Source organism: Galleria mellonella, unplaced genomic scaffold, assembly GCF_026898425.1.
Source record: "Galleria mellonella isolate WM207_F2 unplaced genomic scaffold, CSIRO_AGI_GalMel_v1 utg57, whole genome shotgun sequence".
Classification (NCBI taxonomy): Eukaryota; Metazoa; Arthropoda; class Insecta; order Lepidoptera; family Pyralidae; genus Galleria; species Galleria mellonella.
The window spans coordinates 916,922-942,325 of NW_026442119.1; the positions used below are offsets into that span (position 1 = coordinate 916,922).

The 25,404-nt window shown below is 35.6% G+C and overlaps 1 protein-coding gene across 2 annotated transcripts in view; it reads right to left on the reverse strand.

The window, feature by feature from the left end:
• The window catches only part of LOC113513626 (serum response factor homolog), a 337,706-nt gene that overhangs the window by 284,352 nt on the left and 27,950 nt on the right, over positions 1-25,404 (reverse strand). For both annotated transcript variants that reach the window (XM_052899366.1, XM_052899365.1), the window contains exon 2: positions 17,679-17,921. In XM_052899366.1, coding sequence (XP_052755326.1) covers positions 17,679-17,921 — 243 coding nt within the window. The remainder of the gene's footprint in view (positions 1-17,678; positions 17,922-25,404) is intronic.

Below are 25,404 nucleotides of genomic sequence, written 5' to 3' on the forward strand. Positions count from 1 at the left end.
ACGTTTTTGAGAGGGACGGTGCTGCCTATCCCTCGATTATTTATATATTTATTTATTATTTACTGACCACATTACAAAAAAAGGTCTGAACTTTTGACAAACAGAAATGTAATTATTCAGTGAAAAATTCAATATTTTTGTAGATAAACAATTGTTGTAAAAAATCAATGCCCTCTACCCAAAGGTTGTCTGGAAGAGATTGCTTAGCGATAAGGCCGCCTTTTGTATCATTTCTTATTATAGTTAATTGTATTTACTATTTTATAAATGGTGCAATAAAATGTAAATAAATAAATACATGTACGTATCCACTCCTTTAATCGCTTCTTAAGACACCAACGGATAAATAAATTAATAAAATAAGATTTGTTTTTTAGTAAACATTTTTTCTAAGTGTAGAATTGAGCGCTAAATAAATATTACTTTCTTTCTTTCAGAAAGATATAGAAAAAAATAAAAAAAAATAAACATAAATACATACATAATTAATACCAGAGGGAGACTTTGTACAAAAGTCGATTGTTTGGGTACCTCTGTCCCATTTGTGTGTCAACCGTGAAGCAGTTGTGTTTGCATGGCTGTGTTTCGATTTGAAGGATGGGATATGGCGTGAATTTACTGGGTACAGAGGAATAACACCTGAGTCCTCAGGAATGGCAACGCATGGAGAGTATCATGGGCGAAACAGTATACTCCGTTATGTCCATAGTACTGCTCATGTTTATAGGCGACGGTTACCACTTTTCATCAGGTGGGCCGTCAGCTTGTTTGCCATTCTAAGTTGTATAAAAAAAAAACCTAATTTAGATTCAGGGTGTACGACTCAAACAAATAAATCAGCAGTATCTCCCTGTGGCCGAAGATAAACACGCCGGCGCGTATGAAATATACGAATATAATTTTACACGTGAGTTCGTCGAAATAATTCAGTGAATATATGCTGTAAAGATTACTTTATACAATTAGATTCAATATAAACAAAAAGGTAAATAAGTTGCAATTGCAACAATAGGTCTACTCGAAAAAACTGGCAACTAATACGGAAAAAAAGGTTCTCTAGTGGCGATAATGTACGAGATAGGGATTTTTTTACCACTTGGCAAACAAACATACAAGCCACCTGATGGTAAGCAATGACCGTAGCTTGTAAACGCCTGCAATTGCAATTGCTTTGTCGACCCTGAAGAAACCTCTTTATCCCTTTTTTGAACCTCCCAATATGAGTAAAGACCCCCAAATATGTGTACGTAAGTAATTTAGAGCTATTTCTTAGATCTTTATGGCATAGATTGTTTAGCAGTGGACAATTATTAGCAAAAATGGATTAAAGAAATAAGATTTTCTATAGGGTGTTTTACTGGTATTCACATATTTTTTTTAATAGGTGATAATGGTATGGTAACCCCGCCTCCGCTATCGGGATACGCTGACGGAGCACCAGTGAAAGGTGATAGATGAGATTGAAAGCAAGTCAGTTAGCCCATCACGATGAATTCATCAGGAATTAACCATGATAATTTCAAGGGAGAACCGCGAGGAGGTCGACCTGGTTGGGTTTATTGCTAGCAATGGGATTCTCAGTCTCCATTACTAACAATCCCTTTCCTCCCGGTTAGGTACTTTTAACTGTTATATTTTTGTCAATAATATTATTGACTAAAGCATACAATCAAAAGTACTTTTAACTGATTTTGCTAGTCAATTGTACTTTTGACTGGTTAAGAGTTTTGACTGCAACATATACAATTAAATAAACAATTGAAATCCTAAACATTCTTAATATGAAAAATATTTTTGTAAATATATCAATACGTGTATATTTGTTTTATTACTCAATCATAATTAATACATTTAAATTAAATTTGATATAGAAATGAGATATATCCTAAAATAATACATAATGATAATTTTACCCTAATTAATTAAGGCAAAGCCACAGGATATGGTACTTGTATTACGGATGCCATGATGTATGTACATGTTAATGTTAGCAATGTAATGAACTCTGTAATTATGTTTTCCCTTAAACTCACAAACTACTATATTCTTTACACTATATGTAAATGATTTTCAATAAAAAGTTAATTTAATTTCATCTTTCACCTAATTAATCTGATAATATAAAGTACTGAAGCAAGTTTGTCGAATTGATTTCGTATAGTCAATTTCATTACTGTATCCAGATAATTTATTTTAATTATAAACCTTTACAAGTACCGTTTTATAATAATTACTACAAATGCAATGAGAATATTCAAATATAGACTACAGTATTTATGCACATGACTGTACCGTAATTAGGTTTACGTTTTATATAATCAAACCTAAAATTCAAATTCTACATAAATCGATATAAAATATTTAAAAAATATACATATATACCTATTTCGAAAATAGGTCACTATTTATATTATGAATTAAAACTATTTCTCTTTAGTTTTTTTTTTTTTTTTTATCACAATGGTAGCAAACAAGCATATAATGGTAAACGGGCATGCAGCCTATAGACGCCTGTAACACCAAAATGCATGTCTGCAGTTTGCACGTTATCGCAAACTGCAGAAACTTTAAAACATCGTTCTTGAAGAACCCCTTACTTTATTCGGCAAACATTGTTACTTTTTCTGGTTAGGGACACTAATCAGTCAGCGATATGATATTTTTCTGGTTAGTATAAAAGTTTTTTAAAAATTTTATTTTACAATTATTCAGGACACCCTAAATCGCCGCACTGTGAGAAGGCTCCTTGAAAGTCCTCTGGTTGTAGGTTTCTCAGCTGCCCCGTCGTAGCTTTTTTTATCTCATTTATGTCCCCCAAATGCCGCCCCCGAAGTACCAATTTGGTTTTTGGGAACAAGAAGAAGTCACACGGGGCCAAATCCGGCGAATAGGGGGGTGTTCGGGTAATGGAATTTTTACTCAAAAACTCACGGAACGATCTTGGCGCAAATTTTTTTCATTTGAAGTTCGTTTCTTAGAATATGCCCACTTTAAAAATAAATGGTTGATATGGGAATAGGTCGTACAAACGTACAAAACAAACAAATACATAAAGAATTTCATAAAAATCGGTCGAGCCGTTTCAAAAGAGTTCGACCAGAACACCGTGACACGAGAATTTCATAAGATATATCTTGTACATCTAGTATATCAATTAATGTTAAACGTATTTCTATAAAAAGACTAAATAAAACACTAAACTATACAGAATTACCTAAAGCGTTAAACCTAAAGGGTTATTTGCCTGTGAATTTATAATTAAGTAATGAACGTCGAAACGTCCACCTAAAATTAATAACCACATACAAACTCAATCTCTCCATTATGCGACCGTTCAAATCCCCATATTATGAACAAAGACATCCGGATTGACGGTCAAATAAAGTCTGCAAGCAAATGAAACACTGCTTCGAGATTACTATAAATCTACGCCATTGAAACGACGATCATCAGGAGAAATTACACAACTCCTTTAATAAGATCCTCGCCGCCCCCTTAGAAAGTTCTTTGGATAACAAGATAGAGGGGTATGCTCCTACAAAATGAGAGCTCAACGTAAATTGGCCACAACAATGTGGTAAGCAGCTCACGTAGCAAATATTATTCACAAAACGTCACAATATTTTAAACGAATACATTAAGTTTTGACCCCTCGCTGATAATATGGGTGTCGGCGTTAATATATGATTTAATGAATGTGGAAAAATAAGCCACAAGCACTTACTTTAAAGTGCAAATATAATGTAATGTTATAGCCTTATCATTCTCTTTAAAGTTCACATTTATTTTTGATGCTTCAAAATTGTAGAATATATCATTAATATGAATTGTTATTTAGCTGATGTCATTATGAAACCCGATGTAAGTCAGCGGATGTTGATACTATAAAAGGATTCCTACCTGGGTACATCTAAATAAACATAATCATTAGCAAATCTAATTAGTCGTACACGTTAATTGAACGAGTTGCCATGCTAAACATGATTACGCGAGTCACCGTTTATCTAGCTTTCAATTTATATACAGACGGAAGGATCATGATTTTGAAAATCTATTGATACCTGTAACACCTGGAAATGCACATCAAAAACAACACAAAAAAATGTTAGTGATTAAAATGCAGTAAACTAAAGACTATTAATATGAAAATTAACATACCTTAGATAATCTCCTTCTTCTTCTAATCTTCTCTCTTCAATGTATCACTCAAAACGCGAAAGATTGGCCAATCTTAAATCTACGAAAGCAAACGATGCCAAAAGAAAGCTGCCGGTGCCGTAAAAAACATCGATGGAGCATCATTGAGCAATTATTGCATGTTTATGATTGTAATATTCACGTCCCAACGGCGAAAGTAATTACGGGGACAGCGGCACAACTTTTGGCATCGGCTCGCCTTAAAAAACTGTTAACCGACCATATCGAGGATGCATCTTCGTGAAACGAAAACTCGAAGAAGACGCCTCCTCGTAAAGTCGGCGTGGCATCAATAAAAGCCAAACACTATCGGACACACCCCTTTAAAACATCGGTATTAATATCGCAAAGTAATTAAAATGTCAAATTTGATGTTTTACGGCAATATTTGTAATGAAATTAATATGAATACTCCGCGAAAGGAGGGTGATCCGTACAATCCAATTTGGCGGTGTCCAATGTTAAAATACGACAGAATTCCAAAGAATGCGCACACATGGCTTTAGGCCTTTAAGACATGTGTGGAATGTCTATGGAAGAGTGGCGCATCTTAACCAGGGCCCTTTGGTCACCGCCCCTATTCACATGGATGTATTAAAGACGCATGAATTGAAGTTTCAAAACACTAGTAGTAAATGTCTAAAAATTTTAAAAACAGTTAATCTGAAAATGAATAAAACAATAATAAAATTAGGACTGATGTATTGTCCTTGATACTTCAATTACAAGCATTAGGATTCCATACAGGACCAGCATCCTTGAGGTAATCCGATAGTGGATAATAAGGTAGGAAGAACTTATTCTATTCTGAATATAAAACCTGAACAAATTTTTTAACATTTTATTTTTTATAATTTTTTTAATGTCTCCTCCAATTTCAATTATGACATTGTACAAACACATAATATAAATTATTCGAAACGATAAAATAAGTAATTATTAAAATAAAGTGGATTAAATCTTTCAAAAAAAAAATATTTAAATAGAAAAAAAAAACTTGTACAACATTGTATCTAGTATTAAAATTATTCTCGCTTATGTCGTTATATTATTGTACATATTTACACAATGTATTTTACAACAACAATGATCTAGCGTCTTAAGGTATTGTTTCTATCACATTGTCATAGAGTCTCCTATGGGGGCTTCAATTTAACAATCCCAAAGTAAGTGACATTATTAAATTTAAATATGCATCACGTTCGTTCACTCCAGTATGAATAAAATTTAAATAAATTATAATAATGTCACCTCACAACCATTTAAAGATTCCAAAAATATATGTCACAACGTTGTCGGAAACAGTTTCTTATCTCCTCTAAAATAATTTGTTGCTAATTTGGAAGATCTCGACCCACTCATTAACAATCACACTAATACATTATATAAAATCAATACTCGCACTTATTGTTCCTGATAATACTACAAATACGTTTTGAGCACAAAAATATATTATGCTACCTCAGCAAAAGTGTGGAGAGGCCTTTAAAATGGACAAGCCTTTTAAACAAGAATTGAATTATTACACGTCGCACATTTATCAGCCGACCATGAATAATCGTTTCAAAAGGCAATGAAAGCCTGTCGAAAAACTTAATTTTGTATTTAAATATATGTTTTCGACTTTGTTTTGGCATTCGGAGTGTATTCGTCAATGATGTAAGCATTAGTTTACACATGCCGACTCAACTGCATATAAATATTGTAAAGGAAACTATATTAATTGTATTTCAAATTGTATTATGTTACTTTGAATATTCATAGTCTTAAGAGATCTTCGCAATACTGCGGAGACTAGCGACTGGTTAACTTAAGTACTTGGAATTAAGCCTCTTCGATAACCCTTAATTGTTTCAGTTATTCGGGCAAATTAGCACTAAAAGTCTAAAGACTTGTCTTCTTTACAACAGTATTAAATATTTGGACAATTTGCTTAATAATACTGAAACTTAACAGTCTGATTTTGAATTTAAAGTAGATACATCTTCAACTTCCCACTGGATCGTTTAGAAAGGCACTAAGAAGACACTGTTTCACAAAGTCTCATAAGTATCACCACATCTTGTTAGGATATATCATTCGTTACTTATACTTATTATATTAATTTATTATTATAACTAAAAATCTCTAGATCCAATTTTACTAGTAACACCAGTTAAATAAATCTGTTCAATTTTTTCAAAATGATTACTAGTAAAATGGAATCATGGTTCAAACTAACACTTCATTGAAATCAAATTAAAAACCGTATTATTAAACTTCTATGAAGCATTGGATCATTGCAAAACGGATGATAGATAATAGCACCAATAACAACAATAACTATATATGTAGAAAAGAAGTGAAAATAGATTTCAATGAAGTATCAGTAGAAACCACAACTGGTCACGTTACTTCTCGATCAGTAAACACACAACATCATGCCTTAAAGATACGTTGGATGGATCACAAACAATGTTAAAACGGATACTAAAGCGCAAACTGGGAATGTTACGTTTTTCGATACAGGTATCAATATTGTCTAGGACTTGGTCCCAAATTTTGTCAGATCGACTACTAAAACTAGAGTATAAAATAATATATTAAGATTTATCATAATAATAAGAACATTTATAAAGGAAATAGAGATCACCTATGCAAATTCTAAACCCGATGCTACTGCAGCAGCACCGACAACTTAGCACCAATTTGAGTATGATAACAATAAAGATTTTGACAAGGTAAAGTTTGGTAAGGAAGGGAATGGTACTAATGGACGTAAAATCTATTCGTTGCATTCAGATATCAACCTCGTTGTACTTAAAAACTATACAGACGATGGCACTTGTTTAATGGCCTGAGAATTGTTTGAGTAAAATGCATTAGAGTAAACCTTAAAGTTAAAAAATAACGCGAAAATATAAACAAAATTTACATAGCGAACGCAGTTTAACTATTCTAAGCCTCGCGTCTCGATGATTTGGTAAACCGAGTCACGTTCCGTCTTACAATATTTGTTTGTTTATCTAGAATGTTCGCTACTACTACTATCTTTTTTGATATTAACTATTTATGATGGTTTTATGTTAATGACTTCTCGTTATCATCCGCCTGATGAAGATTTGAGCTTCTATCTTTCCGGAAAAACTGGGAAATTTTTCACAATTTAAGTAACATAACCAAGAATGGACTGCGTAGCCCGATAAATTAATATAAAGTTGATACTTTTAATATCGTCATTCACTAAAAATGGATACCTAATTGCGAGTGGACTTTTACGATCATTTGGCATTTCTCAATTACTGGCCTAGATTCTACGTATTCATCAATTCAACTTCGACAAGATCTTATTATGCATTTGATAAAGGTAACAAATTGCGTATAGTAACAGATACTGAGCTTCGAGCATTGTAGTCATAAAATGACTTTATAAATGTAAACAAAAACACCGTTACTTAAAAAGTATGCAACATCTGTATAAAATAACAGAAAAAGGCGTAAGGAATTAAGTCATAATTTAGAGAGAATGGTCATTTCGACACAAGGTTTCGCAATCAAATTGTCCGCTAACACATTTTGCCACAAAAACCACCAACGGTTGATGTCACTTCTTCCACAGCATGAAGACTTAAATATACGATTCAAAGCACATTAAATTAAATTGTACTGATATTTTAAAAGAAATAACAGTCCAAAAACAATTGTCTCGAGCAGACCACCGGCTCGCGATTTTTAACTTAACCGCGTAGGTGGCGCCCGCGCTAGCGTGGGCGGGCGGAAGTGAGAGCGTCAGCTCGGAGACTTTGTGTCTTTGTCTAACGCTGTTAAAACTCGTAAGCCAAAAAGAAACGACCGATAGAACAATTCCGCAATGTCACAGATCACAAACTTGATACAACATAACCAAGGCTCTTCAGTTTATGACCACTTTCGGTTCTGGATGTGACGCAACCGTCGATTGGTAGTTCCATACGAGTTAACATTGCTACATGTAAGCCTTTCATTCGGAAAATATGGTCATTACTTTGTGCAAGCGCTTATTGCAAAAATTGCAATATTCAAGTCACGTCCCATCCTGCTTTCTGGTAAAAAACTTTAATATAAATGAGGAAATAGCCTTAAACATGGTCTAAATGAATGAGCGGCTTGTCATTCAATATCGCAGGGCCTGTTTGATTGATCAACTCCTGTGTTTCATCGTGTACACAAAGATATTATATCACACTATTCTATGTATGTAATGCGTAGGCGGTACATACTTTCACCACAAATCTGTATTAACACATTGTTTTTCAATTCTTACGTCATGTTTAGTTAAGCCAATAAATTTTGTGTTCGAAATTCAAGACGAATAAATATATCTAATTTAATTTCCATATCAGTTCCAATTGATTTATAAACTTATTTACAATGTATATTAAATAACAAAATCATCAATAAAAAAATAAAACAAACTAGTATGGCATGATAATAGTAGTATCTACAAGGTTTTAAAAATATAATTAAAACAATCAAGTTTTTTTTTTTAATTAACAATTAGAATTTATATTAACTACCTTAGTATTCTAACCGATTACTACGCATAGACAATAGCTTACCGTGGAGTAGTTGCAGTAAAGTTCCTAAAATAGTCCGTTAAATACGGTCTTTCAAGCTAACTGTTTGTACCTATACAGATTCGTGTATTTTTATTGTTAATAACATGTAATACAATACAATGTACTAAACTCACTCATTATTTTATATTATATGTTTGTTATTTGCTATTTTCTTTCATAAAATATTTTTAACATGAGAATTGCAACCGAAAATTTGAGAATACCATCTATTTCTAATAGTTTTTTTGACATTGTAAGAATTTAATAAGAGCTTTGCGTAAAATTAAATTATTTCGAGAAATCGCCCGCTCGCTTCAATCTCCTGCGACACACACACGACCGTAACCCGCATATATCGCTGGAAGTTTACGAGCCAATCGACGAACCTTGTGATCCAGGCAAGCTGGAATCCGCGGAATCTACACAGACTTCCTAGCTTCGCTAGACTGATGACTTTACAACCAACGTTTAATTAAATACCATTCCATTAAATCTTTTATAAGGTGCGAAATGTCCATTGCACGATCTATTAAAAAGTTTCTTTCCTTTTTTCACAAATCTACATTGCGGTCCTTTCACGAGCATACCTTCGAAAACAAGATTCGAAAATATTTATAGAAAAAACAAACCGGTTCAAGTGATACAGTTTTTTAAAGAAAGGCCCGTAATTGCTAATGAAAGCAATTTCGGTAACTGGACTGATTAACGAGACGGCGACAGGGATCGATAACGAATTAAGAAAACTGAACAGTCAAGATATGCGCGGATGAGGGACGATGTATCATTATACGACTTTAGATTCAAGACACGCCCGCAACGGTACGAGAACTGCTTTGCGAACACAATAATTCCGGAATATATCTAGTTAAATGAACCAACACGAGGAATACCGGTCATACATAAATCATGCGAGGGAGTACGCGAGAGCTGCGCACGCGTTTCTGTGTAACAAACGCACGCATTAGACGATCAGCATTCGATGTGGAAGGACGTCGCCCACGCCTAGACGAGATACAACCATGAGCCGATACGCTAATCGAGCGATTATATCACCGATTATGTAGGTGGCCTTATAAGGTTAATGTACAAAAACAATTAGTCAACTACAAAAGATGTATAGAACAAGAGAATTTCTCACGTAGTACGTACCAGTACTGGCGGAACTGATCCAGAGCACGTTCTCTAGATTAGCATTTGAAAGCTCTTTGTTTGTAAGCTCTCCGATAGTTCAATAGAAAAAGTATGATGGATTGGTCGGTCACAAAAGCTAAGGATTTGTTTTCAGAGCTGAATAGCATCGAGTTAGCACTGGACGCGCGTGGAATACATTATTCTTTGATGTCCATTTCCACACTTGAGCCGGCTGTCTATATGTTAGGAGAACAAGTTGTTACAACGTCCAATTTACAAGAGCGGCAATTTTACCAACACTACAGACATTGCTATCTATCAATGCAGTTCTGAAAACTTTATTGGAGATGATTAACTTATAAAAAAAAGTAATCTTATGAAATCTCTGAAGAGTAATTAAAGGATCTATCTTTATTTTAGGAAACCTATCAATCACTTTTACAAAAATAAACAAGTGTAAACATTTAACATGACACACAATGTGTAAATTAGACCAAAAAGGACACTACCACGAAAAAATAGAGCGATATTTATCAAAGTAGAGATTGAATTACTACATAAATGCAACAACTAGTCACCAAACGGAAGCTGTCAATCTACATGTTATGCAACATCAAATTAATTTCATTTAGTTGTGAACTCAAATAAACACGTCAAAGGCTAGATGTCGTGCAAAACCAGATCACCCGAACTGTCCGAGCACAAATTACACAACAAAATTCAAAAACGAATGACAATATCATCTAAATATCCGCCCTGTACAATCCCCAGTTCCCACGTACCTGTCACCGTCGGCGCAGGTCTATACACAGCCTATCGCCACATCTACACTCCAGTGGACAATCGTCCTAACAAAGCCTCACCGACCATGCCGGCCCAATCATTTCCCACGCGGTAACGGTCGGACCCCACCTAGAACGCTAGTTTGAATTTATAGACACGGAACATTTGGCCCGAACGACGTCCAATTCCAACTTCCTTTGATAATAAGTGCAGATGCTGTCTACCAAACCAGAAATGTATAAGACACGAACGAAGCAACTCGTACACCCAAAACACCGTACCGAGATCCCGATACAAAAGCATGACCGATAAGTTGTACTCTTTCAATAACAGAAGAAAACATTGTTTGTTTGCGAACAATAATGTTAAAAATTCGCTGTCATCTCCGAGGTTGGACGACGAACTATGACCGGACTAAAGCTCAATAATTTGCTATTACTGTGTTCTTTAAGGATTGAATAGCACATCGGACATACACAAACATGTATATATGTAACAGATGTTAAACGCACATTGAATAAAATTAATAGATAAGGTCAAATAACATAATTCTTGTAACTAGTTTCTTTTCTTTTCGAATTAGTTCTAATTACGAGTACAAGCAAGCTAAAGGACTACCAGCTACAATGTTAGCAACGTAGAAATTACCAGTCACATTTTAAACATAATAAAAAATTTCAAGTGAGATTTTTAAAAAGTAAAGTTATTACTGAATTTATCCGTTAATCATACAAAATATAGATGTATCGCAAAATATTCATATTTTACATGTGAAATGTACAAATTAGCTACTTTTCATAATCAAAGTCCAAAGTTAAATAATATACAAACAAACTTATATAAAATATATTTAGTATTTCTATATTTTTATTCATTAATATTTAGATTCTTACAATGTCGAATATAAAATATTTCTTAAAATACATGCAATGATTCCAAAAAAACTTTTTGTTAATGATTCAAGAAAACTACCTTGTTCGGTGCTATATTAGAATAAGAATAAAGCAGCGTACATTCCAGTGGCCTATATTCCCGTGAATGCTTCGTGCATAAGATTTGATGTACTGTAACACAATATCGGCGGTCGGTGTGCGGTGACGCTGCGCGCGCGCAGTTTACGCTATTTTCGGAGCACGCCTAATTTTAACCATGTGCGTCTCCCAGTCTAGTTTTAGGAAGTGGGCCGGTTTGGATTCGTCGAATCAATCTGAACCCAGATTTATAATGTCTCACTGCACGCGTCTTTTAAACACGTTTGAAAAGTTTACAGTAAACACTTATTTAAGTTACATAGCGAGGTATATAACCAATTCTGTTGATAAAAATAGTTTTTATAATTGCAGCAATTTATTATTTTTTTACTTATTCTTTTTACTGACATTATATTAAAAAAAAACATGCATAGCGTATATCTAAACCGTATATAAATAAGATTTATAATGACTGTCTGATCCACAACGATGGATATAATAAATTATTGGTCTATTATAAAACCCAGCCTATTCTATAGACCGGTGTAGCTGTGAACAGCTGCATTTATCTACTTAATTGTACTAGCAAAAAGAGTGTCTCGGCATTCGCTAAAAATACCTACGCGTTCTAACCATGCGCTGTGTCCAAGCTGAGAACAAAAAATCACGATACGGCTTAGCTATTCTCAGCCTTGAATTAATTTTTAATCACAACAAAACATAATTGAAGCCATTCGGTTTCCATATGACGCAACTATCGAGTTGTCAATCAACAGAGTCATCGCAGATGTTCCCGGATTACGCAACTGGATAATCATAGTCCAATTATCGAAATGACACAGACATACGCCATATAAAGGTGGACGATACACTCCCGGTATAATCTATAATGGATGAGGCGCGTCCCGCGTCAATCCAGTAAACGAGATCGCATAAGTATAGGCGCATGCATAACTAAACGAGATAGCACAATCGATGCCCTATTCATTAATCGAATTAAAGCGTGATTGGTTAATCGGGACGCGTCGATGGGAGCCGCGAATAAATTTCAATTAGAGCAATCGGGACGGTCATTCGCAGAAGTTTCTGGAGATGGACCGGGATAGTGGTCTCGTGCAATGCATACAAAAGTTTTTTGCCCTGCGCATACAAAAGAGGACCTCCAGTACAAATGATTAGAATTGCGGTAAAGGAAATGTGTGTAGAATTCTGTAACGATCACAGACTAAGATAATAACGTTGAGGTTTTCGATTAGCTAGCTTGTTCATTGTCGCCTATCAGGGTCGTGTTTTAAACAGATAAACAGCCTGCATAGATAAACAAAGAGATAGATGTAAACGTGCCACGTGACGGACGAGAATGATATACAATGTAAACGGCGTCACATTAATTTCCGTGGAGTCGCGAGTTGTGCCGTCAGCTGGTGCTGCGATGCATCTTTGTACGCCAATTTGTAAGCGACGACATAAACCGTGAATGTAACGAAGCCCCTAAACAACGAAATAAGCGAGCGCATCAAGTCGAATCCCGCGAAATATCTCAACGGTTGACATGCCGACAACCCAAGAAGCTAACTCTGACTTTACATTCGCCGACGTAACGAGGGGAGCCGCCAGCTCGCCCATTGTATTTATGCCTTAAACACAATTTATTTATTCGGTAAACATTACGGAGACACAAAATCTTGTCCATAAATACATGTGAAAGCACATATCAAGTATCGGAATGCAAACGGCGGGGCTCGTGTCTGAATTATGCAACAGAACGGCGCGGGCGCAGGCTTGCCGTAATAGTGCACAGAGTGCTCGCTGTCACTGGACGCAACTCCTAAAATAATGCGCAGATAAGAGTCTACATCGCCGCGTGTTTACTATAAACGCCGCAGTCTAATTTCTTTAATGGCGGTTGATTACAATTATTTGCAGAATGTCATTTTTTAGCGAGATTCCACAGAACAGATTGGCATACTTTACACGTTTTCAATTAGTAGGCTGATCCATTACTTGAATGACGGCGCGAATCGAATTTGTGACGGTCATTGCTCTTGTGGAAATTTCACCAAATTGAGAATACTGTTTGGAGGACAGCGGTGGAATCTCTTCATTTGTCCAGTCGGTGTGGACACGACAAAGGCGGTTTGCGAATATTGCCCTTATGTTGGATTAACGGTAGGTCCATCGATCTTGCGTCCGGGTGGTCGTCGGTGCGACGTTAATTACAGGGGAGGACCGATCATTTAATGTGAATTTCGCAAACATTAAACAATTTACAAAAAAATTGAACCGGCGGTGCGTTCACGCGCGGAATAATAAATTAATGGTCGCACCAGCCACAACATCGTGTCGACAATTTAAGCGCATCTTGCACAATCCACTTAAAAGTTAACTTCTTAGCTAGATAAATCGGAGATCAAAATTTTTTTTTTGTCAAAATAACGATATAACAAAGGAAACAAATCCTACAACTATTCGTGTTTTTAAGAATGAATAACATTTGAAAAATAAATTTCACGCAAAAACTACTAAACATTATCGAATTAAAATTGTAATCATATAAGTTATATCTTAACTTAGAACACGCTGGATACTTTATATTCATACGGGCGAAGCCGCGGGATACACCTAATATACTATATAGAACAATAGCTTTAGAAAAACGTTCATTAGTTGCTGAACTTAGACACGCAGAAGAAAGTCGGCTCGATAGTCTTGTAATCCTAAAACCACACGCGGTGACGATTACAACGCACCTATTAGTCAAATTAGCTTTATTGTTGGAGCCCGTCAGGCTTGCACAAGACAACCAATCGGCTTACAGGCAGACAATTATGTGGGCATATTAGCTAGCACAATACGATGAGTCAACAGAAATTGCGTCTTGGGCGTTTATCAAAACAATAGTATTGATAAGTTAATAAAGCTAGGTGCGAGACTAACGAGCGATTACTGAGCAACGTCGAGAATAGACGCGCGTCCCATGCGAACAGAATACGTTATTGGCCGCGCGTGAGTCACCGAGCCACTATTGGAAAGGCGGGCCAAAGCTTGATTGTCGACGTCTAAAAAAGATCAAGAATTTACGACTCGCGTTAACTTCTAGTGGTGGCAATGGTTACTTGCAAGACTCCAGGTTTTTTTATAAAGAACGACTAAATATACTCTAAAACGATACTGAAGATTTCGCATTAGAATTCATAGAAATTGTCTACATTGAAAGCGAAATCTCAAGAGTTGTACAATTACGAAACGTGAACTCGATTAGGGATACGGGAGAAGCGAGGGCACTGACCGACTTCCACATTTATACGGCTAATTCATGCACAAGAGCATCTGCATCCTACGAGCGGTATTACGCCAAACATCAGTCGCAGAACAGGGTTACGGGTAATACCGTTTATATTCACGGAACAGACGCGCCAGTCGGCATTTGTTACACACTGAGAATACGTAAAGAATTATATTTATGTAAACGACTTTATAGTGATGACAGGTGAAACCGTTCCTAGAGAAAAAGCGAAATATGCCGCCTTTGAATCTAAAACTTTATAAAACATGCACATAGCTGTAACTCTAACTTGAGCGATAAAGCCGCGAGAAGATGCACATTGAATAGAACACAAAACAGATACGATAATAATCTAAGAAGTGATCACGGGACGCACTTATCATTCAGAATTATAATTACAGCGAGAATATTTCAATCAGATCGTGTTATCGATGATGCGTGAACAATAATGATCGATATCGGTGCGGACGTATTATTTCTGTACGTAAAGCGTGTACGGTTGAGAACATACCACCTGAAGGGGAGAGAGAGAGAGATTTTTATCGAAACAAACGCGAAACGAAAGAATCGATGCAATCGATTTCAACATATCAGAGCTGACAAGATATTCGAGGTCGGGGGCGAAGTCGCAGTGGGCGCCGGATGGGTTCGAAATTAAAACAATATGCAAATGAGAAGTAAGAATTAATCGTTCGAGGCAATCGATGCGACGGCAACGGGAGCAGCTACTGGGTACAAATCGATGAATAAATAGTGTCCGATTAGCGACGCAAGGTGCGTTCAGCGTTTAATGGATGAATCGAATCTGAGCGTCTCAATGAGTCGACTCGGCGCACGGTCCGTATTTGGAGTACATTTCAGTTGTACGTTTCATTGATTAACTGCTCGCGTGAACACGTCTATTCGGACCGAATTAGAGGTGATAGAGTTCTAAATTGGATTTAGAAATGTAAATTACACGGAGTGGAATCAGTAGTTTGTTTATGAGGTTCGATGTGAAAGCTCCCGCGTTACACCGATTGATTTCCCTAGCACCATGCTAGCGGGCGCCGAGCTTGACAGGGGAATTTATAATAATCACCAACGGTACCACCGAAAGTAATTTTCAATTAAGTTTCTAGATAATCCGGATCAGGCGGCGCGGCTGAGGACTTAGAACCTGAGGCGACAGCGCACTGCCCCTCTTAATTAGAAACTGTAACTACTCTCACTGGCAAACTACCTTGCGAAACCTTTGACATTGGTTATTTTCTCAGTATGTTATTTATACCTGTTCTACATTCGAAACGAATAGCTTTGATAACAAAACAACAGGTCTAACATTGTATTAACTGCTAATTTTAGAGTATCTCATTTATAACAAGACTCGTATATAATTGCTTTAAATATGAACACATGAATGAAGTAAAAGTAACTATTCACTATTAGATGAATGTAATATCGTCGACTTCCTTCAATTTCAAGGATAATCGATGTTATTAAGCACCTCGTTTGGTGTGTACACGATCTTTTTACAGAAGCGCTAGATGAAAGGCCGATTCATTGATCATAATGAATGAATAGATACCAACCGCTCCTACTTCCGAGGCGTCTGCGTCAGCGTCAGCCCAAACCGTAAAACCGGTTAGTCGCGTTAATTATAAACCGATTTTAAATCTGATTATTTCGCTACTGAATCGATTTCGACATCTCTATGCTGATCATCAATTTCATTGATAGATTTTTGACTCGAATGATTTATTAAACTATCTTGATTAAATCGATTTAAAGTTTTGTAATGAAAAAGTTTACGTTGTTTTTATTATACTTATTTACATAATTTTTTGCTATTGCTCTCACTGTATTTATTATATTTCATATACAGAAGCATACAATTTTGACAGATATAAATTAATTATTACACTTACATTATACACTGAACGGTATCTCTCACTATACGAATCGATCTGTCATGTTACTCATGTTTAACATTCGCTTCCGAGATGATGAGAAATTCGTGGACTCCCAGTGTAAATTACAAAAATACAGATTCTCGGAAAACGCTTCGCCGCTCGAACCCTCGCCAGACGGCGCACAGATCACGGAAATTATTCTATTCGTCATATTTACAAATATATTAACAAAATAGTTTATTGATTGTATATTATTCTTTTTCTTAATAATCTAAATTAAACATTCACTTGTAAATATTGTACTGGTAATTTCAACTGCATGAACAGTTGAACCCAACAAGTAACCGACACATCTCGTTCAGCAATTCAATGCATATAAAACAGATTGTCTATGACTATGTCCCGTTGGTTTGCATTGATTGGCTAAACATAATGTCTTGGTTAATTGTTCCGTTATAATATAATAGCTTTAGGGGTACATTTAAAATAATATATAATTTAACCAATAACAACGTTTACAAGTAAAAGCATCAAAATTAACCTAACCTAGAACGTGACTATTTCGATAATCCAGTCGAAATCTCCTCACCGTGAGGAGTGATCGATATCCAATAAATACCAAATATAGATTTACTCTAGTGCCATCAGACTACCGTTGTGGGTGATGGGACATGTGGGGATGAGACAGATGGGCGTGGGGATAGGGCTGCCCTAACGAGCTCAACGGAAGCGGCGACGGACACGGCGGATGTTGGTGGTACTGCTGCAGCGGCGAAGGGGCCAACCCTGAATGATGTTCTATAGGGTACTGCGCAGAGCTTGCGTACGCCAATTGCCTCACCTTCATATCGTCGTCAACTACGTTATAGGTCAGCTCGGTTTCCTCGAAGCCGGTGGCTGCCATCCGCTGCTCGCTGGTGGTCGGCGGATCAGGGGAGTTCAGGCACGTTTGGATCAGCCGTTTTCCAGCATCTGATGTGATCATCGGTTGGAGTTTCCGCGTCGCGAAAGTGTAAACGTGCCCGGTCTCGGACGCGACTAGTAGCATCACTTGTGTACCCGTCAACGTTGATAGCTCGTATGCCTGGAAACAAACATTTCATCTGTTAGTACAGTAACAAATACATTTGAGATGACGTTGATGATGAAACAGAAATGACGACCCACAAACCAAACTCAAGATAATTATCAAATGATAATAATTTACCGCCGGGTTTGGAAGCCAGCTTCGTACACAAAGTGGCCTCTGACGTAGCTTAAGTTATTTATAAACAATACGATTTACTACACGATTGGTAGAAACAATCAGTATAAATCGGGGGAAAGGGATTGTTAGTAACAGGAATCTAAAATATACTTTATCAACTCGACCTCTCTTCATCACGATAAGCCAAGTAACTAGATAAGGATAAATGTAGGTAAGATGGCCCATCGTGACAAATTTAACAATTAACCACGATGGTATCCAGGAGGAACCACGTGGCGGTCGACCTAATAGGGTATTAGTATTAGCAGCAATGGGACTACCTATCTATATTACAAAAAAAAAACTTAATAGTCCCTTTCCCCCATTTCATAGTGATTATTTAAGCTGTTAGGACGTTATAAGATAACAAACAAATAAATTCACTTTCACATTTATAATATTAAGAATGGTACCAATCATATACCAAAAATGTAATCACGTACGTAGACAATTTTGCCAGACGACAGCTTTACGTGCCCTCAGGAACATAGAGCAAGTGATAATATTTAATTAATCCAAATATGAATGCAGGAAGGTATGCCAATTGGAATTCAATCTTGGAATGTCAAGACCGCAGTTAGACGTTCCACCCAATTAGCTTAGATTCCAATTAGCTATTAATCCCTCACTCAGTTTAATTCATGAGACCTTTTTGTTATATTTTCTGTACTCTTTTTTTCAGGAGCATAGTCAAAATAATCCAAATAGTCGACTTTTTCAAAATCGTGTTCAAATTTTATTAATAGCTTAAAAGTAATATCATGTTAACTACATTAAGCAAATGAAATAGTAAACAACATGTTTATCGTGCATCAATAAAAAAAATACAATGTCGAATCAATGCGTCGAATATATGTTGTTTGTGAACATTTGTCTCGTATTTACATAAACTCAAGAGCATCTACTTTCACGTATCATGAATTGATCACAAATTTTATGTAAAATTTGTGATCAAACATTTTGTTAAGGTGGCACGACAATAGTTGACACTGGATGCTAAATTACCAGTGGTAGTCCAGTTCGGTTGGTGACATCAAAGTGAAACTTTAGGATAATATCGGCATCCAAAAAGTTTCGACCTTTCACCTCTCCCACGCTACTAATACGTAAGCAAACCACACATTTCGGGAGCAATATCACGCTCTCACGGTACTCTCTGTGTGTGCAAGACGAATTATCACACCCACCGACCGGCGCCCAACCACCCACACTAGCAGCGCACCACGTTATCAGATCCAGCGACACATTCCAATCTCAACTTCAATGCTAACAAATTAAAGCTTTAATACCAACAAATTGAACCTCGACAATTTGTCGTGCACAATTGACAAAACTCGAGTAAACTAGTTGCCCCTAAATTAATACATCGTAACCCTTACATTGTACGCAATAAAACCTCATTTTGTTTCGGCCTCTGAGGTTTCATCGTGAAGCTGTATTGACCACAGTTAAATTTGCTTTTCCATTATGTAATAGGTTTGTGGTCGCAGTACAATTCGCCCATTTATCAGTTACGTGGTAACCGTCCCATGCGTACACCGCTTTGCGTTTTCAATTTGAAACTTTACAGTTTAGTAGGGGAAAATTATTCTTCGTGATAATTACTATTTAGTTTATTCATTATACCATCATATTCTTTTGAGATTTGAAAGTTCTATATATAACAATAAATTTGTTTTTTTAACTAACATCGAACCGATAGAGGTTTACAATGCCCGTTTTATAGGCGATATTTTTAACAACTGTAGATCAAATACAGTCGGTAAAATTAAAGATTACCAAAAACATATAACGGTACCAATTTCTAAATGGTTTGTTAAAGTCTTTTTTTTTTTTAAATACTATAAAATGTTCAAACGAATAAGCCTGATAGTAACCCTTCTTGAAGTGCCCATTTCTTTTTAATTTAAAACACAACAAGGTCATCGGATCGTCGCAACCTTTAGTGCGCCGGTAAAGTTCGGGATGAGGTCAACGAGCCTTCAATCAATGCCGACGTAACGTCAGACTGAAAGTTTATCAAAATAACCGATACAGTGACATGTGACGTCCTCTATTGATATTGATCTTATGATTATTTCACTCTCATCATATTCTTACAACTTGCTCTTCATTTAAAAAAAAAAAGTCTTTAAAAAAATAAAGTTACACATTCGACTCGTATGTTTTATTTTGAATAGAAGCATGATTATTTATCTGAGGATTTATGACCCATTTTTGTGACCTTGGTGGGAAATTAAGTTTCTTAAGATCATAAAACTTATCCGGAAAAAAAATTGCAAGACGTTTTAAGAATGAGAAACAAGATTACGGAGGCCTGATTGAAACAAACATGAACGGTACCAAGGATATCTTTTCTCGTGCGTTGAATATTACCTATTCCTAAGGACATAGTAGTTATACTAAGGTTGGGATATAGCAGTTAAATTACGTGGTACGAAATTTCCCTGCCCTACTCCAATCTTCAAACCAAAATGCAGCTATGGAACAAATGGGTTGCAAAAATTAAAATGAGACAGAGTTACCCATGCAAACGGCTTTTGTACAGTCTTTGTACCTTCTGATGTACGAAAGTTTTCGTAAATACCATTAAAACTTTCGAATATCATTATAGGATTTTTGAAATTAATATAAAAATTGGATAAAATCGCGAATATTAACAAAAAATCTGAAGGAAGATCAGTATCACAATTAATGTGCTGAAAGACTACTCATACAGCAAACAATTCTGAACTCAAAAGTCTTATTGCATTAGAGTTTAGTTTAGCCAAATTTATCAGATCAAGTATATTCCGAGTCTACCTTGTACTTGCACCCTTCCATTCATATAAATGATTGATGATAGCACTGTAATTAGCAACTCTACTCCTTGGCTTGCATCGTGACACCAACACCGGTGCCACTGCGGGTCACTCGAATATAACCCTTATGTACCAGTAACAAGATTGACAGTGACAGCATCATTTTAATATCCTCAGTCAGAAACAGTGCCGAAATTGACAATTACAAATGTACCTTTAATGAGCTTCGTTGTTAAATGTGATTAATGAAGGCGCAGTGAAATTTCAGCGATCTTGAAACAACGTCTGAGTTCTGCGGGGTAATTAAAAAAAAATACTCAACTCGATCTTTCGGTGACTGTTAAAAATTTAAATCGTTACCGAACATAGACGGTACCATTTGACCTCTGGCTGTTCAGGATTAATTCTTTGGCCTTCACTGAGAATGTTGGTATTAATTTAAATAGAATATTTCCCTCCAATTTCATGCAATTCAAAAATAGAATCGTAAAATGATTGAATCATTTATGTAAGGTCAAAGGAAACGCGGGGGCGTCAATGTTGTCGAATACGCACAAGGTAGGTCAATTTTATCTTATATGTTAATTAAGGTGAATATAAAAATCTAATGTTTCGTAACGTAAACTAGTGCGTAGGAAAAACATATTTTAAGAATAACTTAAAAATATTAGGTATATGTATACATAACAATTAGGATTTTGCTCCGCAAAAACAAAACGGCATCTTGAATCGCGATGTGACAAAATTAATACGGAATAATAAGGAAGTAAACTCCAGATTTTTATAGTACTAGGAATTCCTAGTAACTTGAAACGTAAACGTAAAACTTGGAAAAGGAAATACTGAAACCAGAAAGACGAAATAGATCATACAATCATCATCGCGTCATCTTACTTTTAAAAACTCACTCAGGAACATTTAAACAGGTTTAATTTTATACGTACTTTAATCATTTAAAAAATAATGCCGAAAACTTACGCAATTTACGGTAGTAACGTACTTAAATTGAACAAATAAATTTGCCCATAAAAATATGCTACTGTATCAGAGGCGATAATAACTATATGTAACTATATACATCATATTGTGTTTGTACGAAAGTCGAACACAATTATTTCATTTTACGACACCACAATAAAAATATCTTCGACTTATTCATACCACTTTTGTGAAGCTTTACTTGACCTCTGCACAAAACATGTGACAATTCTTTTGACACGATCTTAGAAACTTCGGGCCCGTAACTGTCTCATGAAGGATACGAACTTTTAACAAAATTTTAGGTTGAATAATAGCTATCGTGAGTTATAACCATATCAGCCTTTAACTGTCCACTACTGGACATAAACCTCTCCATTGGAATGTTTTGTCAGTAATTCCCACGCTTGGAAGGCAGATTGGTAAATAATTGGTAAGCAGTTAGGCTTTAGAGATGTTTTAAGAGGGACGCTGCTGCCAATCCCTCGCCCTCTCTTAGTCATTTAGACACCCACGGGGAAGAAAGAGGTGACCTATTCTATATCGGGAGCACACGCACACGGCAATCGCCTGCGTGCCATCTTAAGCCCCCAGGATAACATTAAAAAAAACTACTTTAATTTTTAATGTTTATTATATATGTCAAACCGGGAAAAAAATTAGTTTTTGGTTAACTGAAATCGGCCCAGTAAACAACTTGTAACGACGAACCTGCGTGCTGCACGCAATGAACGCCCGTCAGGCACGGCCCTGAGCACACGGCAACTCACTATCTTAAGTCATACTGTAATGTAATTACTTCAACTTTATTCAGTACTGCTCGCGACATAACCACGAACCGCGCTCATGAAGCAGGGCTCCTATTGATTTCAAAACTAGTCGGGCATCCTCGAATTTAAAAATAAGTTGGTAAGTAAAGCCAACACAATTGCAAAATTTTAGGTATAATGTAAATTGTTGCGAACTATCAATAGTTGTTTTTAAAGTTCTTCCTGTTTACAGTTAACTATGAAATTACTTTGAGGGAATAGGTTATAAAGATTAGCCAAGCAAACAATCGGTTAACTGCTTCACTTAGCCGCTGACCTTTGTGTAGGGTTGGCAGACTGTATTTCCTTATAAAAGATTTTTTTAAGTGTTATTTTTAATTTTGTATTTTCTTTTCTCATATTGTCAATAAGACCTTGTAAAAGATATTCAGTAAAATTTTGTTTATACTATTCAAGCCGATCTCAATTAACTGGAATAATGGCAGGAAGATGATGATGATGTTGATAATAACTATATAAAAAGCTAGCATTTACAAATTGTAAACAGTTGTAACAGAACCTAAAAATTAAGAATTTAATTTCTTTTATACACAAATCCAAATTAAATCCACGCTTTCTGGAAAACCTTCACGCGGTCTTATAGAAAACATTGTAATTCCAGTCCTGACTTTATCTATCATACTTAACTAATAGCGTAGGCACAAATATCATGCCACTTTTACCCCTTAAAAATTACCAACCATCGGTGGCAAGTCTGTTAACAATGAGGTATGGCAGCCCCATTGCTAGCAAAATGTATTTCCAAATTCTCTCATTTTCACATCATTCCAAGCTTTAAAGTATATTTCAGTAATAAACATTCCAACATTTTTACTTTAATCAGATATTATTAGAATTATATTACGTCATTTATATAAATTAAAAGTTTCTTAAAAATTAATAAAATTCATCCGGAAAAAAAATTGCAAGACGTTCTAAGAATGAGAAACAAGATTACGGAGGCCTGATTGAAACAAATATGAATGGCACCAAGGATACCTTTTCTCGTGCGTTGAATAATACTTATTCCTGAAGACAGAATAGTTACACAGTACCACGTAATTTCACTGCCATATCCCAAGCTTCAAACCAAAATGCAACTATGCAGCAACTTGGTCGCAAAAATTTAAATGACAGAGTTACATTTGCTCGGCCAACGACTTTTGTACAAAGTCTTCCTCCAATGTATGAAATTTTCATATTGTAATATATAAGTAATACTGTTCATTTAGCCGTGTAGGTCCCGGCATAGAATGGGCCAACTTCTCCTTTCCCATAAGTGATTAAGAGGCGACTAACGGAGGGCAAAGGATAGGCAGCAGCGTTCTTGTTAAAACATCACCAAAAGCCAAACTGCTTGCCAACCGCCTATCAAGCATGGCAACTACTGGCAAAACCCCCCCTTATGGGGGAAGCTATGTTCAGCAGTGGAGAATTAACAGCTGATACAACAACACCTGTTCATTTATGTCTGTAGGTATAAAAAAGTGTTTGCTCAATTTATGCTAATAAGTATACATACAGCCATAATCAGATCTACCATATTACTTAAGTGCCAATAGGTGCTATTTTTTGTTTAATATCAGTTACAAAACTAGATATAAGTAAGGTGATTATAAACTTTCGCGCATCGAGGTCCGAGGCGAGTACACACTAACGTACCATTATGTTACTAAAAGTTTTACACACACATGTCGAAAATTACAATGTAAACAATTATTTTTTTACACTAAACATATAAGTGTGTAAATGTAGATGTAAGAAAAAGTATATTAATTTATTTAAGACTAAACGTTTTATATGAGACAATTATTCTACCTGATTACTAATTTGAAATTATTAATTTATACTCGTGACTGTAAGTTAATCTCTGTTACTTGAGGAAACGAAATAAAAGGGAAATACAGCAGGCCAGTAAGAAAAAAAATTATGGGTTCATTTCCAAATAAACCTTAACAAAAGATTATCTATCTAGTACATATGGACAATATTTTTATAACGATGATGATGCTGAAATGCGTTCCAAATTTTCATTTCATTATATTTTATATTTAGTCTTTATTTATCAAGGTAAGAATGGAAAAAAGACAACATCAAGGATATAGAAAAAATTGCCGAGCTAATTACCCTAAAAACTAAATAAATTTATATTCTTATTAATAATTATACTGCGAAATTTATTTACACTAATTGTATTGTCAATTAGCCTACTCCGGTATCACTGTTATAATGCAAAATTTATAATTATTATCTTGATTACTAGTGTTAACGAAGTGTAATCAAAATAAGAGTCAATAAAATTATAAACATATATAATGGCTAAAGGGTTACGCTTTCAAGCCAAAACCCCAATAAAAAAAAAATTAAAGCTGTAAATTCCCATGTGTATACTAAGCTTTAGTCACAAGAATATTAAGTCGAAAATGGCTTTCTCTATAATCCCTTTAAAACAAGTAACTGTGACGCAATATAAATCCGTAATATTAATTATATTTAGTTTAATTAGGTAAGACTGACATATCGACACGGGCCGATTTTGTTTTTATACGGCGGCATTGCAAAAACGGATAATGTGCTCCAGTTATGTCAAGAGTGATTGTAAAATTATGTGTAACAAAATACACGAAACCCGTTCGTTTTGGGGGCGATCCTCCCCGCACGAAAGTTATCGGCACCGTACACTCGACGCGGAATTTCTTTTAAAAATTACAATGGTTTATTGTAATTATATAA